This window comes from Phoca vitulina, unplaced genomic scaffold, assembly GCF_004348235.1.
Source record: "Phoca vitulina isolate PV1807 unplaced genomic scaffold, GSC_HSeal_1.0 scaffold9, whole genome shotgun sequence".
Classification (NCBI taxonomy): Eukaryota; Metazoa; Chordata; class Mammalia; order Carnivora; family Phocidae; genus Phoca; species Phoca vitulina.
In genome coordinates this window covers 50,175,608-50,195,252 of record NW_022589712.1, presented here as the reverse complement: position 1 = coordinate 50,195,252, position 19,645 = coordinate 50,175,608, and the positions used below count along the sequence as shown (strand labels likewise).

General features: G+C 40.5%; 1 protein-coding gene across 3 annotated transcripts in view; it reads right to left on the bottom strand.

Annotated features, from left to right (window-relative positions):
• The window catches only part of SLC22A16 (solute carrier family 22 member 16), a 41,011-nt gene that overhangs the window by 14,936 nt on the left and 6,430 nt on the right, over positions 1-19,645 (bottom strand). For all 3 annotated transcript variants that reach the window (XR_004300000.1, XM_032408074.1, XM_032408075.1), the window contains exons 2-3: positions 10,108-10,587; positions 3,201-3,318 (exon numbers count right to left, since the gene is read on the bottom strand). Coding sequence is in view for 2 of the 3 variants with exons in the window: in XM_032408074.1 (XP_032263965.1) it covers positions 3,201-3,318; positions 10,108-10,587 (598 nt within the window). In the remaining variant the exon portion in view is untranslated. The remainder of the gene's footprint in view (positions 1-3,200; positions 3,319-10,107; positions 10,588-19,645) is intronic.

Below are 19,645 nucleotides of genomic sequence, written 5' to 3'. Positions count from 1 at the left end.
ACGCATGAACTTTAAGGACATTATACTAAGTGAAATAAGCCAATCACAAAAAGATAAAATACTGTATGATTCCACTTATATGAGTTACATAGTGTAGTGGAAATCATAGAGATAGAATGTAGAATATGGTTGCTAGGGGCTGGGGGGAGGAGGAAATGAGAGTGTTTAATGGGTATAGAGTTTCAGTTTTGCAAAATTAAAAGAGTTCTGGAGATGGATAGTGACTATGGTTGCACAACAGTATGAATGTACTTAATATCACTGAAATGTATACTTAAAAATGGTTAAAATGGTAAATTTTATGTTATGTGTATTTTACCACAATTTTAAAAAATTGGGGAAAGTAACTTTATTTTGAAAATAAGCTTATCTTTAACAAAATGTAGACTATAATAGTGATATGTGATCATTCTTGGAATAAACAAAGAATGAATCAAATGATGGATTTTTTTGTGGCGGGGGGATGATGAAAGGATTAGAATTTTTCCTACAAGAGTATTTCACATTTGACTTCTGTAACACAAATCATAAAGTTAATTTTTGCAAAATTATTCAAGAGCCAAAGGCCTCTCTTAATCCTTTGATATTCAAATCATATTCTTTTGAAGGCTCATCATGTCATTATCCTTGTGGATGTTCATTTCTTCAAAAGTTAGCTGGTCTAGCTCTACCACATCCCAACTGGCCCAGGGATTTGGGTAGGATGATTTAGTTTCCCCGTTGCTCTCAAAGACTTTTTGTAATCAAACATCTTTTGTAAGACCTGCAATTTCTCCTTGCATCGGAGAGTCACGAAGAGGCTAACCTACAAGCGATTTCCTGTGACAGAGAGCATGACACGAGTAGTAAACAGGGATGTGGGTGGTGGGGCCTCTACTGCATTAATGTTCAGTTTAATATTTTTGTGACAACAGCTTTCACTTCTCCATACAACCTTATAATTGCAAGACTCAGATAATGAGCCCTGCTAATGAGGACTCCCACACCCAAGAATCTAGTTGTTTGGTAATGTTTGCTGTTGTTACAGTACACAAACAAAGATGGTGAGGACCGCCAAATACTACAGATTTCCCCCATTACGTTAAGCGGTAACATCAGTCCCTGGCAGGTTTTTTTTTTTTTTTTCCCATAGTAATCCTGAGCTCACTCCCACTTCCTATTGGTTACTTCTGTCACCAGGTTCAGTCAAGCCGTCCACAACTCTGTAATTCCAAAACGCTCCTTGGATTCATTCACACCTGTCACCTCCACTGAGAACACTGTTCTTCACATCTCCCCTGACCCCACCCCCACATAGCAGCCAGAACATCCACTTCGCCCCTGCCTGAACCCCTCCAGGACATTCCCATTGCCTCTAGGAAATCAAGCAAACTCTTGATCATCCTCCAAGGCCTGGCTAATCATCCCCATCCCTTCAGCCTCATCAAGGTGTTTTACCTCCTCTCTATTCTCCAGACATCCAGACCTTCAATTCCTTCTCATCTTAGGGCCTTCTTACTTGCTGTCCCTACCTGGAACATTCTTCTCTTACCCATTCCTCACTAAAAAGCCCCTAATTCTCCAGACTCTCCACTCTCCCAACTTAAGATCCCCTCCCCGCCACTGTCACGCCTCCATTGTCAACATTGTATTTTCCAAAATGGCCCATCAGTGTCTTGCCTTCTCACTACACTGTAGGGTTATTGAAACAGTCTGGTCTGGTTTACTTAGCATTACACTCTGTGGGCAGATTCTAATAAATGTGTTGAGTAAATGAGTCTGCCTGCATCTTCCCTACTCAGAATTCAACCCTAACTACATTTCTCATGAAAATCAAAGACAGAAAATTAAGGCCACATTTACAAATGTATTCAATGAGTGGCTGTCTCATTTTCTCAGTTCTGGAAATAAACACATGGTATTTGCAAGACTGAAACAGATATTTTCAGAATGCATCCTCTTAAGCCTTCCAAAAGAGGACCTTCACACTCTCCCCATCCCTGTGCCTCCATTGAACCATCATTCCCACCAAGGGCTCATCAAATCTCATTCTGCAGTCACAGAGCCATTTCCTCTCATTCTGTCTTCAGTGGACACAGACTGCTGCTTGTTATCTTTTGTATTAAAAACTCTTTACCTTCCTAAATATATATAATTACTTTTTTTTAAAGGGGCTACACCTCCAATTCTCCCCAATTTTTTTCTTTTTATGCAATGTCCCTATCCCTGGCCATCCGTGTGGCTTCCTAGGAACCCTGTCCAGCCATCAGTGAGGACTCCAAAACTGAACACACCAGACTGCTCTGTGAGGGCTGGGACCTCTCCTGAGATTGCAGTCCTTGGCCTCTCCCCAGAATCTTGGCTCATACGTACGTCCTGGTGAATGGGGATGCATAACCGTCCCTGAGTTTAGCAAGGTCACAAGTTCCTCCCACAGATAGAAACTTCACTCCACTATCCTTGACCGGTGACCTCCAACAGGATGCACTGCTGCTGTCATTTGGCAGCTTGGACCCTGTCCCCAAGTGTGGGGACACTTCGTCACTGGCTGGTCCACTTACAATGATAGTCCCCACCGGAAGGACGGCCTATGTCATGTCAGGTGCCCTACCGTGCATGTTAACTTTAATCTCACTGGCTCCTGATAACAACCCAGTGAAGCAAGTAGTATTTTCTACAGTTTACAGCTTAGAAACTAAGGCTTGAAGAGAACACCGTGTTTGCCCAAGGCCACACAGTGAAAAAGCCAAAATATGACAAGGCTGGTATTCAAACTCATGCCCTTTTCCCTCTATTTCTTTGTTCCTCGCAACAGAAAAGCCCAGTGCTTTCTTGTTTTCATTCCGACTGCACTGTATACAAACGACTTTCTTAACAACACACCTACGGCTCATGCATACAGGGCCTGACTCGGCTGCTAGAATTGCTCAGAAATGAAATAATGCCTTAGTAATTGTGGAATGTGGACCACGTGCCAAGCATGGAGTCAAACAAAAAGTCTCTGCCTAGTAAGCAACCATTTTGCATGTTAATGAGTTTCATTGTAAACACAGGGCACTGCTTTTCCACAGAAAGACTTCTCAGGGGCACGAACAAAGATGAGTCCTTGCCCTCTCTCCCCACATTCGAAATGACCCAAACTAAGACAGTTAGGCTCGATATGAAAACACTGCAGGAGAGTTAATGAGGTTTTTTTTTTAAAAAGCACACACACAACTCACCATGGCTAGAAGAAAGCGTGCGATCATGAAGCTGTAATAATCAGATGAGAAAGCCGCTGCTATGCCAAAGAAAAATATGCCAGCGCTTGTGGACCACAAGACGAGCCGTCTTCCTAGCCTGAAAAATAAGAATGGCACAGCGGGACAAGCAAAGTAGTGTTATAACAGTTGAAGCATCCACTCCAATTCACGAAAGATGAGTATTACCTATGTATTTAATAGCGTATGTATTGATTGCTGCTATTCATTCATTTATTGGGGGGAAGTTATGAGTTAACACATGCAAGAGGCCAGTCTTTCGGCGGAGAGGCCTCTACCTAAGCCACTAATAGACACACATGATCACCCTGGGTGATCCCCCAGAGGACTTCCCAACCCAGGACTGGTAAGGAAGAGGAGGGGGGATATGTGTCCATCGTTCCCTCTCTGTCTCTCCTGCCTTCATTTGGGCCTTCACCATTTCCTACATCTCTCATCCCAACGGCCTCCCAACCAGCCCTCCTCATGTCGCACCAGCGCACCCCCCTCCCACACTTCCCAGAAATAAAAACAATCCCAGGTGTAGTTTTGCTTCACTTCTTTTATCCATCCTATGCTTCTGCCAAATGGGCCTCCCCACAATTCCCTGCACGTGCCAGCCTCTCTCATGACAGGAAATTGTTCCTTCCCCTTTAGAAAGCCTTCCCTAGTGAGCATTTAAAACTCAGGTCAAATGTGCAGCCTTTTCTGACCATCCTCCGGGGTTTTGAGGCAGAAATGAAGAGACAATGCAATGTAGTAATCAGGTGTTCAGGCCTGGGTTCAAGTCCCAGCTCCACTGCTTACTCTCCAGATAAACTTTCCGAGCCTCCTTTTCTGCACCGGTACTTAAAATAGTGCCAATAGTGCCTACCTCCTAGATGTCTTTAAATAATTAAATGAGATAATACACAAGACATTTAAAACAGTACCTGGTGCATAGTAAATGGTGCATAAATGTGAATTGTTATTATTTTAAAAGCATTTCTCACATTTCATTGAAATTATCTATTTAAAAGTCTTTCTCCTCTACTGTTAGCTCCATAAGGATGGGATCAGGTCTTATTTCTTTGCTTTTTTATTATGATATGTCATACATACATAAGAATGCATAAAAATACATATGTATTTGGAGAATAATAAAGACTCAAACATCTATGAAATCACAACCCAAAGTAAGAAAGAGATCATTGCCACCCTCCCAATAGCTTCTCACACCTCCCTTTGTGATTCCAAACCCCAAACTCCTTGCCCCCTTTTTGGAGAGACCACTATCCTAATTTTGGCAACCATCAGTTCCTTACTTTTCATTCCATTTTACCACATTTATAGGCAGCCCTAAACAAGATAGGTTACTTTTGCTAGTTTTTTAACTTTCTATCATCGAACAGTACTGTATGTATTATTCTGTGTCTTGCTTCTTTTACTCAGTCCTATTTTTGGAGATTCATCTCTGTTGTTTGTGTAGCTACGAATCATTCATTGCATGGCCGCACATCCCACAGCAAGAAATATTGCAATATGTGTGTCTACAATATGGCTGAAGTACATTTGGGTTGCTTGCATGGCCAGGCTGGTAGCAATAATGCTATAGGAGCTTTTTGATGCACATACCCATGTGGACACGTGCAGGGGCATCTCCAGGGTCCAAGCCCCAGGACATGTGAGCTGTGCCCATCACCAACTTTTCTATATAATGAGAAACCATTCTTCAAAGTTTTCCTGATTTGCATTCTCAATTTGCATTCACACCAGCAGGGCGAGAGATCCTATTATCTCATATCCTCACCAACACTTGGCATTACAAGAATTTCTACTTTTGAAACTGGTCAAAAATATATGGTATGATTATAGATCATTGACACCCTTTTCATCTTTCCATTAGCCATTTGGATTTTCTCTTTTATGAAGTGACTTCAAATCTTTTTCCCAGTTTTCTATTGGGTTGTCTTTTTCCTATTGATATAAAAGTCCTTTAAGTAATCTGGATTCTAATCTTTTAGTTATATGTAAAGCAAATATTCTGTCTCTCTTTTTCTCTCCTGATTGTCTTTCTTCTCTTAATGGTGTCTTTTCATGGACATCAATTCTAGTGAAGTCAAATTTAGTGCTTTTTGTGTCTTAATAAAGATCTTTCCTTCCTTCAATTAGGTTCTGAAAATATTCTCCCCTATTATCTTTCTAAAGTTATATAGTTTTTCCTTTCACGTATGTACCTTTAATCCTTCTGGATTTTAATCCTTCTGATGTTTGTACTATAAGGTGTGAGGAAGGGACACCAGTTGTATTTTCTTCTATATAGCTATACAAGTATCCCAGCACCATTTATTAATCCTTTTCCTGCTGATGTTCGATGCCTTATTTGCTCCATAGTTATATCTATAATTGAACTACTCTCTTTCAGGGTCCCCTAAGGAACTATCAACTGTTTGTCTAATGATACATCTATTTATCTTAATGATTTGATTCTTGAAGTTTGTCATTTTCTCCATAAAGTGCTTATACACTTTTTGATTGATTTATCCATACATATTTTATATTTTTAGGTTTTTGCAATGGCATTTTTTTAACTTTTTTTAAATTGAAGTATAGTTGACATCTGTTACATGAGTTTCAAATGTACAACACAGTGATTCAACAACTCTATACATTATGCTATACTCACCACAAGTGTAGCTACCATCTGTCCCACACAACGTTATTACAATACCATTGACTATATTCCCTGTGCTGTACCTTTTATCCCCATGACTTATTCATTTCATAACTGGAAACCTGTATCTCCCATTCCCCTTCATTCTTTTCACCCATCCCCCAACCATCTCCCCTCTGGCAACCATCAGTTTGTTTTCTGTATTTACTGGTCTAGTCCTGTTTTTTTGTTTGTTTGTTCATCTGTTTTGTTTTTTAGATTCCACATATAAGTGAAATCATCTGATATTTGACTTTCTTTGATTTATTTCACTTAGCACAATACCCTCCAGGTCCATCCATGTTGTTGCAAATGGCAAGTTCTTGTTCTTTTTCATGGCTGGAATATTATTCAGCTATATAATACTATATATATCATATATATTATATATCATATTATACATTGTATTATAATTTATTAATATTATTTTTATTAATATTTATTGTTTTAGTCTATATTATTAGTTATTATATAGTATTTATTGCATATTTATATTTTTATTAATTTTTGTTTTTATTTATATTACATATTTTTATGTAATTATATAATTATTAATATTATGTTATGTTATATATTTTTAACATATTGCATTTTATTACAATTTATTAATATATAATAAATAACATTTTATATGTAATATGTTAATGATAATAAATAAAATATATTATATTAATATATATTTATATATCACAACTTCTTTATCCATTCATCTATCAGTGGACACTTAGGCTGTTTCCATATCTTGACTATTGGAAATAATGCTACAATAAACATAGAAATGCAAATATCTTTTCAAATTAGTGTTTTCATTTTCTTTGGGTAAATAGTAATGGAATTACTGGATCATGTGGTATTTCTATTTTTAATTTTTTGAGGAACTTCCATCTATTTTTCCACAGTGATTGTACCAATTTACATTCCCACTAACAGTGCACAAGGGTGCCTTTTTCTCTACATCTTCACCAATACTTGTTATTTCTTGTCTTCTTTTTTTTTATTTTAGCCATTCTGACACGGGCAAGGTGATATTGTGGTTTTGATTTGCATTTAGTGATGTTGAGCATCTTCTCATGTATCTGTTGGCCATCTGCATGTCTTCTTTGGGAAAATGTCTACTCATGTCTTCTGCCCATTTTTTTAATCAGATTGTTTTTTTGATGTTGAGTTGTATTAAGTTCTTTATAGCTTTTGAATACTAACCCCTTATGTATATATCATTTGCGAATACCTTCTCCCATTCACTAGACTGCCTTTTCGTTCTGTTGATGGTTTCCTTCACTGTGCAAAAGCTTTTTATTTCGGGGCAGCCCTAATAATTTATTTTTGCTTTTGCTTCCCTTGCCTGAGGAGACATCTCTAGAAAAATGTTGCTAAGGCCAATGTCAAAGAGATTACTGCCTGTTTTCTTCTGTGCGTTTCATGGTTTCAGGTCTCATATTTATTTTTTTTTTAAGATTTTATTTATTTATTTGACAGAGAGACACAGCGAGAGAGGGAACACAAGCAGGGGGAGTGGGAGAGGGAGAGGCAGGCTTCCTGCTGAGCAGGGAGCCCAATGTGGGGCTCGATCCCAGGACCCTGGGATCATGACCTGAGCCGAAGGCAGACGCTCAACGACTGAGCCACCCAGGCGCCCTGCAGGTCTCATATTTAGGCTTTTGATCCATTTTGAGTTTGTTTTTGTGTATGATGTAAGAAAGTGGTCCAGTTCCATTCTTTTGCATGTAGCTGTCCAGTTTTCCCAGCACTATTTATTGAAGAGACTGTCTTTTCCCCATGATATATTCTTGCCTCCTTTGTTATAGATTAATTGACTATATAAGTGTGACTTTATTTCTGGACTCTGCAATGGCACTTTTTAATTTTTATATTTACTACTAGTAGATATAAAATAATTAAATTTATATGTATTGATAACATATCCAGCAACCTCATTACATGTAAGTTCATTAATTCTAACAATTCATCTGCCGGATTTTCTTCAGACAGAATTGTAATGGCTAAAAATAATGACTTTTTGTCTTCTTTCTGCTTATGACTTTCTCCCTCCCTCTGCTTCTCCCTCTCTTCTTTCTCTGTTTCACTTTATAGTACTAGAATCTCCAGTACAAAACTAAGCAGAAGCAGTGTTTCATACATCTTTATATATTCCTGATTCCAAAGGAAAACCTTTTGACATTTCACAGTTTATATGTTCATGGTAGATCTTTTTGTAGATACCTGTTATCAGGTTAAGGACATTCTTCTACTTTTAGTTTTTGTCATGAATGAATTTTGAAATTTATCAAATGTTTTTCCTATATTTATTGAGTTGCTAATATGAGTTTTGTCCTCTAATCTGTTAATGTGGTAAATTCCATTGATTAGTTTCTAATATTAAGTGTATTTCAGACCTTACACCTCTGCCTTCATGAATTTTAATCTCTCATATTTTCCATCTGTCTCTCTGATGTTTATTATTAATAAGTTTTTCTGAGCTCTCATGCATTTTACTCATTCTTTCTTTACTTTTATATAATGGGTTGTTAAAACTACCCAGGAATTTGTCAGTCACTTATTTTGGTTTGTATTTCTAGATGTTCTAGGCAGTTATTCCTCAATTTTACATCATTTTAAAATACAATTTCCAGGGGCGCCTGGGTGGCTCAGTCGTTAAGCATCTGCCTTCGGCTCAGGTCATGATCCCAGGGTCCTGGGATTGAGCCCCACATCGGGCTCCCTGGTCCACAGGAAGCCTGCATCTCCCTCTCCCACTCCCCCTGTTTGTGTTCCCTCTCTAGCTGTCTCTCTCTGTCGAATAAATAAATAAAATCTTAAAAAAAAAAATTTCCAGGAGGTGCCTGGCTGGTTCAGTTGGTAGAGCATGAGACTCTTGATCTTGGGGTCATGAGTTCAAGCCCCATGTTGGGCATAGAGCTTACTGAATGAAAGAAAGAAAGAAAGAAAGAAAGAAAGAAAGAAAGAAAGAAAGAAAGAAAGTGTTTGTTTTTTTTTAATTTTAATAAATAAATTTTTAATAAAATACAATTTCCAGATTTTTATCAATAATTTTAAGCTTGTCTTCTATTCCTTTAAGAGCAGTAAACATAGTAAATTTATTACCTATGCCTGACAATTCTAGTATTTGAAGTCTTTGTGCATAAAGGCTGCTTTTGCTGACTCTCACTCATGGTGCCTTTTAATCATGTGTTTTGGCTTTGACTGACCTAATTTCCACACCTTCCACACAACTACCAGGAAGGCAGCTATGGAACAGAAGATTCTTAATCATAGAAACATAACTTCAGCCACCAAATAATAACTAGACTCCACTTCTCTAATTTCATTCCTCAAACGGCACCTCATGGGATGTGAGTTAGAGGTGGGGAGACCTGGGCACTCCTCCCTTTAGGCCTCCATAGACTTTGCCTCCATTGGCTTTCACTTCTAGTATGGCCCCAGCCACAATAAAGCCATTATTTTTATTTTGGACATTTGTTAGCCCCATTAGACTAGCATACCCCAAGGGCAGGGATTTTGACCTAAGCTGTTGCCTTCAGGTTCCCAGGGCCCAGCACATGCCTGTGAAATTCACAACTATGGGGACCAAATAAATTCATCTCTGTGTGTTAGCACAGGTACTTAAAGCGCAGTCCATGTCCACACAGAGATGAACTTTGCTTTATTTAAGTGCTATGTATCCATTTTAATGTGTATTTTTAAAGAAAATATGGCTAGTGTATCAAATCCACAATTTCATAGATATTACTGCTTAGAACCAGGTTACATCTATTAAAAAGCGAGTTTATTTAAATATATATATATATATATTCAAATAATAACCAGTATTTATTGAGTGGTTATATGTCCAACATACTTTTTCTGCATTAATTTTGCAATAACCCTTTGAAGTGAGTGCTATTCTTTTCATCACCAGTTTACAAACTAGTTTCTGAAACACAGGTTATGCCATTTTCTCAGGGCTCATGACTAGTAAGTGCAGAAACCAGGATCTGAACCAGGTAGGCTGTCTTCAGAACCCATGCTCTACCCACTATGTTTTTTGTGTATCCCTAAACACAATCAGCAAAGAGGTAGGTATTTAATGGGAGGTATGAACATGACTAAAGTTTTGAACATAATTTCCTGACCTCTAAGAAAACCAGAGAGGAAAATGAACCTTACACTGATGCAACAAACCTAAATACTTCATTTTACCTGTCAGAAAGGTAGCCAAAAATCATTGCTCCCAGCAGGACTCCCAACATAAATACGGGCTGGATCATCTTTGCAAACCATTCTCGGTTACACACCAGATCCCACTGAGTCACCACGGTGCTGTCCCACTTGCTCTTGTCATAGATGTAGCCATCCAAACAAGGAAAGCTGCTCTTCCGGCCATTATAATCAGAGTTCAAACCAGACTTTTCATCCCTCCGGAATCGGTGACAACTTGTGAGCTCCCAGACCTCACCGTTCTGTAGCTGCACTATAATCTGATCTTCATGGCCTGTGAAAAACAGGATCCAGATGTCCTCCAACCTCCAACTAGAGACATTGTGGAAAAGAACCTGACTCACGTTGCCCGGAGGCCGGCAGGTATGGTAGGGGGACACTGTCATGAACACAGATGCCAAGTAGTGGATACCACAAGAGATGTTCTGGAAGGCACATATAAAATAGAGGACTATCTGAAATCTGCAAAGAGAAGAAAAGCAAGTTACTACATCTGGCCTATGGGCTCAAAAAGACGATAAGTACATATGAAGGGTATTCATCACATTTAGCTTAATATATATACAGATGTATAAATACAGAAATAATTACAGATGTTTCTATATATGTGTGTGTATGTGTGTATTATTTGTTAGTATATATACATAGCTCTGTTATGTCACAAGCAATGACACTGAGACAAGGAAACTAAAGGGACCCCATGAAAAAATACTTTTTTGCTCCTTTTTCTGCTTCTTCTCTTGCTAGGACCTACACCCCCACCTTACACACACCTTATAGAACAGATAATGTATGGCCTCCTTATAAAGGCCAAGGAATTCATGATTTCTTTGGAGACTTCCAGCACAGTATATAGCATCTAAGGAGTGACCAGGTGGGGTCATCATGAACATTTTCCAAGACCACTAACTCATCAAAACCCCTGGCTTCAGGGCATAAGTGACCTATGGAGGACACCTAAACACTCATCTTTGTTCCCAGATGCCTGAGAAGACACTGCACCAGACCACCATCCCCAATAAAAACCCCAGACTCCAAGCAAAGATGAAACTCACTCTCCTTTCCTTTCCGACTCTCCCAGAGGTCTTATCTGTATCTGCTCTCTCTATGTCTTCAATAAACTGCTCCCCTTTCCTCTTGGCTCACATTTGATTTCTATCCTGTGCAAAGCCAAGGCCCTCCCAGCTGGTCCTGCGGGACACCCTGTGGGGTCTCGGACCTGGCCAACCTGCATCAACATCCCAATAGCAACAGGCATACCCAGTGCCCAGATCTTGTTGTCTAAACACATTCTCCAGCAAAAGGGACCAGGAAAAAAGCTGATTTAAGACCAGGACAGGGAAAATTAAAAATATGCCTAAAGCATCTTGTGGAATCAGAAAGTAAAGAAGCACTCAAAATACAAAAGGTTGGGGGCATGTCTAAGGGACACAGGAATCAATCTAAAAAAGCTCCCAGTGGGCAAGGCTGAAACAATTTGAGCAACAAAATAAATAGCATGGTATATCCCAAGCTATAAAATAAATATACAAGCCCATAATGTTTTGTTTAATTTTGTGTGTCAACAAGACTGGGCTAAGCCCAGATAGCTGGTAAACATTATTTCTGGATGTGTCTGTGAGATTGGCATTTGAATGGGTAGACTGAGTAAAGAAGATTGCCCTCATCTGTGGGTGGGCATCCTCCAATCCACTGAGGGCCCGACTCGAGCAAAAGGTGGAGGAAGGGCAAATTTGCTCTCTCTGCTGGGGCTGAGACATCCACTTTCTCCTACCCTTGGACATGAGAATTCCTGGTTCTCAGGCTTTTGGACTCAGACTGAAATAGGGAAACTGAAGAACTCCATAAAAACCTGCTTTTTGCTCCTTTTCCTGCTTCTCTTCTTGCTAGGGCCTGCACCCCCACTTTATACATGCCTCAGAATGCAAACAATATGTCCTCCTTGTAAGGAACACAGAGTTAATGATTTCTTTAGAATAGATAGTACCTAAGGAAGAACCAGGTGAGAATGACCGGATGAAGCTCTCGTATGCATACTCCAGACCACCAGCGCTAGGCAAATATCTCGAAGGCCCCTGCCCCCAAGAACAACACCTGGGCTTTCGTCTCTGTACTAACTGGTCCCTGGATGCCTGAGAGGACACGTACACCAGACCACGAGCCTCAGTAAAAACCTCCAGACCCTGACCAAAGACGAGATTTCCTCCTTTCCTTTCTGAGTCTCCCAGAAGCTCTGTTTGTACTTTCTCTCTACTTTCAATAAACTCTGCTTTCCCCTCCCGCTGGCTCAACTTTGATTTCTATCCTGTGCACAGCCAGGGACTCTCTTGGCTGGTCCTGCGGGACTCCTTCTGGGTCCTCGGACCCAGCCTGCTAGCAACTAGACCAGGACTTACATCATCAGTCTCCCAATTTTCAGACCTTCAGACTTGGACCTCACAAGAATACCACTGGCTGCCCTGGATCCCAGCCTCCAGACAGCACATTGTGCAACTAGTCTGCTTCCATAACTGTGTGAGCCAATTCTTATAATACATCTCTTATCTGGATCTCTATATATATCCTATTTGTTCACAGGGTGCCTGGGTGGCTCAGTCGGTTAACTGTCTGCCTTCGGCTCAGGTCATGATCCTAGGGTCCTGGGATCGAGCCCCGCATCGGGCTCCTTGCAACAGAGCCTGCTTCTCCCTCTCCTTCTGCCTGCCGCTCTGCCTGCTTGTGCCCTCTCTCTCTCTCTGTCAGATAAATAAAATCTTTAAATATATATATATATATACGTGTGTGTATATTTGTTCTGTCTCTCTAGGAGACCTTGATGAATAAAGATTTTGGTACTGAAAGTAGTTCTAAACAGAACAGAACTTTAAGAATGAACTTTCTGAACTAGTTCTGGGGTTTCTGGAATTGGTTGTCTCATCGGATTTGATTTAAAAGCACTACTGACTCCCCTCTGGCCCCTGTATCCACCATTCTGGTCTTTGATGTTTATGAATTTTACTATCTTAGGTACCTCCTATAAGTGGAATCATGCAATACTTATCTTTTTGTGTCTGGCTTATTTTACTTAGCAAAGTGTCCTCAAGGTTCATCCATATTGCTGTGTATTGCAGAATTTCCTTCTTTTTTTAAGGCTGACTACTATTCCATTGTAGGTACACACCACATTTCCTTTATCCATTCATTTGTGGATACACACTGAGGTTGTTTCCACATCTTAGTTATTGTGACTAGGGCTGCCCACGGAATACCCATAACCATGGAAGTGCTAATATCTCTTTGAGATCCTGGTTTCAGTTCTTTTAAACATATACCCAGAAGTGGGATTGCTGGATCATATGTGTGAAGCCTCCATACTGTTTTCCATAGCGGCTGCACCAGTCTGCGTTCCCACCAGCAGCATGCAAGTGTTCCAGTTTCTCCACATCCTCGCCGACATGTGTTGGCCTTTGTCTTCTTTTAATAATAGCCACCCTGACAGGTATGAGGTGATATCTCATTGTGCTTTTGATTTACATTTCCCTGATGATTAATGACAAAAGACCTTTTTTCATACACCTATTGACCATTTGTATATTTTCCTTGGAGAATTGTCTTTTCAAGTCATAGGCTCATTTTTTTAATCAGGTTGTTAATTTTTTGGTTGGGAGTTGTATGCGTTCCTTATTTTGTTTGGAAATTAGCTCCTTATCATATATATAGTTTGCAAATATTTTCTCCCATTTTGTAGGTTGCCTTTTTACTCTGTTGATTGTTTCCTTTGCTGTGAAAAAGCTTTTTGGTGTGATGTAGCCCCACTGGTTTATTTTTGGTTTTTGCTGCCTTTGCTTTTGATGTCATATCTATGAAATCAGTGCCAACATCAGTGTCAGGAAGCTTTTCCCTGTTTTCTACTAGGAGTTTTACTGTTTCCAGTCTCATGTTTAAGTCTTTAAGCACTGCCTTCTCTCTCCCAGCTTGCACCACCGGCCTCCTGGGAGCTCCCTACAGTCAGCTGACAGAGTAAAAGACTTGGGTCTGATTTTACAGCTGGTTCCACACAATACGCAGGCACCCCCTGAAAGTGGACAGCTGAAGCACTACAGCCCCTCTTTGGGGCAGGCCTGAAGGACAGTCATGAAAGGAAGACAGTGAACAGAACTTCAAACAATTCACCTAGTTGCACACTTCACTTGGAAGAAGAAACGGCCAGACATTGATCATATATCAACACATAAGCTGTAGCCAATGGTTTAGTTGGATGGTCAAGGACTTGGAAGGCACATGATCAGAAAATTGGCATCAAAGAAATCTGAAGAAGAGGTATGTGGATAGACCTCTAGGAATAGGCAAAAAATGTGAAGATATTTGTGTCACATGTGAGTGCTCACCAAAGGATGACCTCAGCAGAAGAGGATTTTAACAATCAAGTAGATAGGATGATCCATTCTATGGACACTAGCTGGCTTCCTTCCCAAGCCATCTTGTCATTGCCCATTGGGCTAATGAACAAAGTGGTTATGGTGGCAGGGACAGAGGTTATGCAAGGGCTCAGCATCTTGGTGAGCTGATCTGGCTACAGACACCACTGAGTACCCAGTATGATACCACCACCCAGCAGCAGAGACCAACAGTGAGCCCCAGTATGGTACCACTCCTGGGGTGAGTGTCTGCTTATTGTGCAGAACCATCTGGACAGCATTTTGTCCTTACTAGAATAAATACTCTGGATATAGATTTGCCTTCCCTGCACAATGCTTCTGCCAAAACTACCATACTTACAGAATGCTTTATCCATCATTGAGGTATTCCATATAGCATTGCTTATGATGAAGAAACTCACTTCACTGCAAAAAAATATGGCAGTGGGCCACTGTTCAGAAAACTTACTGATCTTACCATGTTCCCCACTATCCTGAAGCCCCTGGTTTGATAAAATTGTGGAATAGCCTTCTGAAGATTCAATTACAAAGCCAGCTAGGTGGCAATATCATGTAGGGCTAGGACGAGATTCTCTAGAAAGCTGTGTATGCTCTGAATCAGGGTCCAATATATGGAGCTATTTCTCTCCTAGTCAGCACTCATGAGTCCAGGAATCAAGGGGTGGAAATGGGAGTTATACTTAGGGACCCATTAACAAAACTTTGGTTCCTGTTCCCACACCCTTACTCTCTGCTAGCCTAAAGATCTTAGTTCCAGAGGGAAGAATGTTTCCACTAGGAGACACAACAATGATTCCACTGAACTGGAAATAAAGACTGCTGCCTGGCCACTTTCAGTTCCTCAGGCCTCTGAATCAAAAGGCAAAGAAGGGAGTTACAGTGTTGGCTGGGGTGACTGATCCTGACTACCAAGGGGAATTTGGGGGGGCCTGGGTGGCTCAGTCATTAAGCATCTGCCTTCGGCTCAGGTCATGATCCCAGGGTCCCGGGGCTGAGCCCCGCGTTGGGCTCCCTGTTCGGCGGGAGGCCTGCTTCTCCCTCTCCCACTCCCCCTGCTTGTGTTCCCTCTCTCGCTGTGTCTGTCTCTATCAAGTAAATAAATAAAATTTTTTTAAAAAAGGGGGGAAATCAGCTCCCCAGTGACAGTAAGGAAGAATATGTCTGCAATACAGGAGATCCCTTTGGGTGTCTCTGAGTATTACAATGCCTTGTAATGAAGGTCAGTGGAAAATTACAACCCAATCCAGGCAGGACTACTAATGGCCCAGACCCTTCGGGAATAAAGGGTGGGTCACTCTATCAGGTGAAAGGTCCATAGCCAACTGAGATGTTTGCTTAAGGCAAAGGAATATAAAATGGGTCATGAAAGAAGGTAGTTATAATAAATACCACCTACAACCACGTGACTACTTACAGAAACAAGGACTGTAATTGTCATGAGTATTTCTTCTTTATTTTGTTATGTTTGTGTGTATAGACATATATTAAGCAAATATCTTCGCTTTCTTCCTTATTCTCTTCTCATATAACATAAGATGTACTGACTTTATATCAGTATTTAAGTAGTGTTACATCATAATATTTAAGTTACAGAATATCAGAAGAATAAACATCATCCAAGGACTTTACCTCCCCTTCTGGGGAAAGGATTAGTGTAGTGTGGGCTGTATTCAGGATAGCTGTATCAAGTCAAGTGGAATTAAGACCTTGTTATTGTCTTTACTTAGAGATTAAGTTTGGTTTAAGGAGATCCATATGGGTTGCAAGTTGACAAAGGGTGATTAACCTGTGATGGTTAATTTTATGAATCAACTTGACTGGGCCACAGGATGCCCAGACAGCTGGTGAAACATTATATCTGGGTGTGTCTGTGAGGGATCTCCAGAAGAGATTGGCATTTGAATCAGTAAACCAAGGAAACATCATCCTCGCCAATGTGGTGGGCATCATCCAATCAGTTGAGGACCCGAAGAACAAAAAGGCCAATGAATGACTAATTCACTTTCTTTGCTTGGGCTGAAACATCCATGTTCTTGTGCCCTCAGACATTGGTGCCCCTGGTTCAGACCCTGCCTGGGACTTACAGCATCAGCCCTGTGGTTCTCAGGCCTTTGGATTAGGACAAATTACATCACTGGCTTTCCCAGATCTCCGGGCTTGCACATGGCACATTGTGGCACTTCTCGCTTCTATAATTGTGTGTACCAATTCCTATCCTAAATCTCCTCTTATCTATCTATTTATATATCTTATCCATTCTGTTTCTCTGGAGAATCCTGACAAACGCACTACCTGGTTGAACAAACAAATAAAAAGGAGAGAAGAGACAAATCTTTTTTGTCAGGAGAATTCCAACTATTATCTATAAACATTCCCCCTCTACAAGAGATGGGAGCTTAGCTCCCACTCTCTACTCCTGGAGGGCAGGCTGAGACACAGTGACTCCTTCCCAAAGAATATAGTAGGAAAAAGGAAAAAATAGTAACTTTACAGTGGGAGAAATCAGACACATGCTATCTTCACCAAATGTTGAAAGTTTAACATCCCCAGTGATGTTATGTGGATGTCATGTACCTCCTCATAGGATGTGATGAACAAGCACTTACCCCTGTGGCACCTTCTAAAAGCCATAACCCCAGTCTAACCATGAGAAAAACAACAGATAATCCCAGACTGTAGGACATTCTACAGGTTGCCAGGCCAAAATGCCTAATGATGGTCAAGGTCATAAAAACAAACAAACAAACAAACAACAAAAAAAAAACAGGAAAGACTGAGAAACTACCACAGAGTAGAGGATAGTGGGATAATATACCAACTAAAAGCAGTGCGGTACCCTGGGTTAGATCCTGGAACATGAAGAGAGCGTTAGTGGAAAACCTGGTGAAACCTATACAGAGTCTGGAGTTTACATAATAGTAATATACTAATGTCAGCTTCTTAGTTTGGCAAATGTGCCGCGGTAACGTAAGGTGTTCCCAATGGGGAACACTGCGTGAGGGACATACAGGAACTCTCTGTACTATCTTTGCAACTTTTCTGTAAATCTGAAAGTATCCAAAAATATATAATTGTATTCAAAATTTAAAATGTAGTCTCCAAATTCACAGACTCAAACTAACATGGACTTATTTTCTGAAATAAAAATTGCCTCACAAGGACAACGGTGCCCACTGGACGGCAGGGTAGAATACATAACATTTGGACTGCCCCACTCATTTCAAACCGCTGGAATAAAGAGTCAGAACAGCCCCCTTTGGGCAGATGGTTTCAATATCCAATTTTAAAAGGATCAGTGCAGACAATGAAGAACATTACTATAAAACCGTCATGACAAGAAGTAGAAAATAGGTCCCGTCAGAGCACACCCATGCCAAATCGCACTGTTGACACATGTGATCTTCATCTCGCTGCCTACTTTTCAAAGCAGCCCACCCCCCTGGTCCTGGCCCTCCTGACCATCCTTTAGCTCACTTGTTCTCACACTTTTTGTTCTCAGGAGCCTTTACAGTCTTAGAAATCTTGAGGATCCCAAGGGCCTTGTCTTTATGTGAGTTGTCAGTATGCATTAGAAATTAAAATGAAGAACATTTTAAATATTTATTCATCCACTTAAACATATTAATAAGCCCACTGCGTGTTAACATTAAAGAACATATAGCTATAGTTTTCAAAACAAAATGAAACAAAATTAGTAAGAAGAATTGTGGTGTTTTACATTTAAAACTTAGATTAAAAAAAACAACAACAACAACTTAGATTAATAGGGGCGCCTGGTTGGTTTGGTCGGTGGAGCAGGTGACTCTGGATCTTGGGGTTGTGAGTTCAAGCCCCACGTTGCATGTGGAAGTTGCTTAAAAATAAAATCTTAAAAACATGCGTGCACACACACACAACTTAGATGACTAGAAGACAGCTAGTTTCTCCAATCAGTGTCTGCATTCGATCTGATACATTATTACATGTCAGCTAGGCTCTGGAAAACCCTATTGTATATTCATGAGCAATGAGAGTAAAGACGGCCACCAGTGTCTCTATGTTACTATGACAGCAGTTTGGGCCTTGCAGACCCAGAGATGGCACAGGGCACATTGTGAGAATTGCTGGCCTCACCTGTTCCTGCCTTGGTGTTTCCTCTCCACACCGAACACCTCCTCGTTCAGCCCCTCTTCACCCTTCACTGCCTGCTTCTCCCAGGTCCAGCCTTCCTGTTTGCTGGCCCTGCATTTTCTCTCCCATTGCTTCCTTTCTCTTCTGTGGCAGCGATAGACAGCTGAAGTACCCTTCTGTTCTTTATGTTGGTTTTTTAAAGAACACCAGGTGAACGTTTTCTATTTCTCTACCAAATCAACAACAACAACAAAAGTCCCATGAAAGGCTGAATGCAAATCCCACAAAGGTAGAAACTGCACTGCAGTCACTCTCGTGTCTCCCGTGGTCCCTAGCATGGTGTGTAGTGCGGCGTCTATAGAATGTCCCAGAATCCCTCAGGGTTAAAATGAACTGCGCTGAGGTTAATGCATACTCAGTGCCTCTGGTAAAGAGAGGTGCTCAAGAGACCAGTGTATAAAGAATTTTGAAAAAGTATTTTTTTGACTGGGTTCTCCATTAGCAAAAAAAAAAAAAAAGAATGTGTGTATGTGTGTGTATGTGCACGGATGTATAAAATGAGCATATATGGATATGCAATATTTATATACTGAATTAAAATCTTATGCATATTGAAATAAAAACTCTTATTTATATTTACTTGTATACACACATTCATATGTAAAATAGGTGTTTTTTATGGTACTCCAAAAGATGTTCTTTGCCCACCACAGGGGTGAACACACCCCACTTTGAAGACTATCACAAGTTGGCAAGGCTAAGCAAAGTTGCAGAAGTGGTGATGTGAAGTGATCAAGCTGGCAAGCCCCCCAAGTCCTCAGGGATGACTGCCAAGATAGTACATGGCCCCCATTCCTCACTTCTCATAGAACCCTGTGTAGATAAAGAAGTAAAATGGAGTCAACTGAATGGGTTGTGGTTATCAGGACACCACACGCTGGAGCTGGCCACAGTTGCAAAATTCAACTCTGTATCTGGCACTGCCCCCCCCC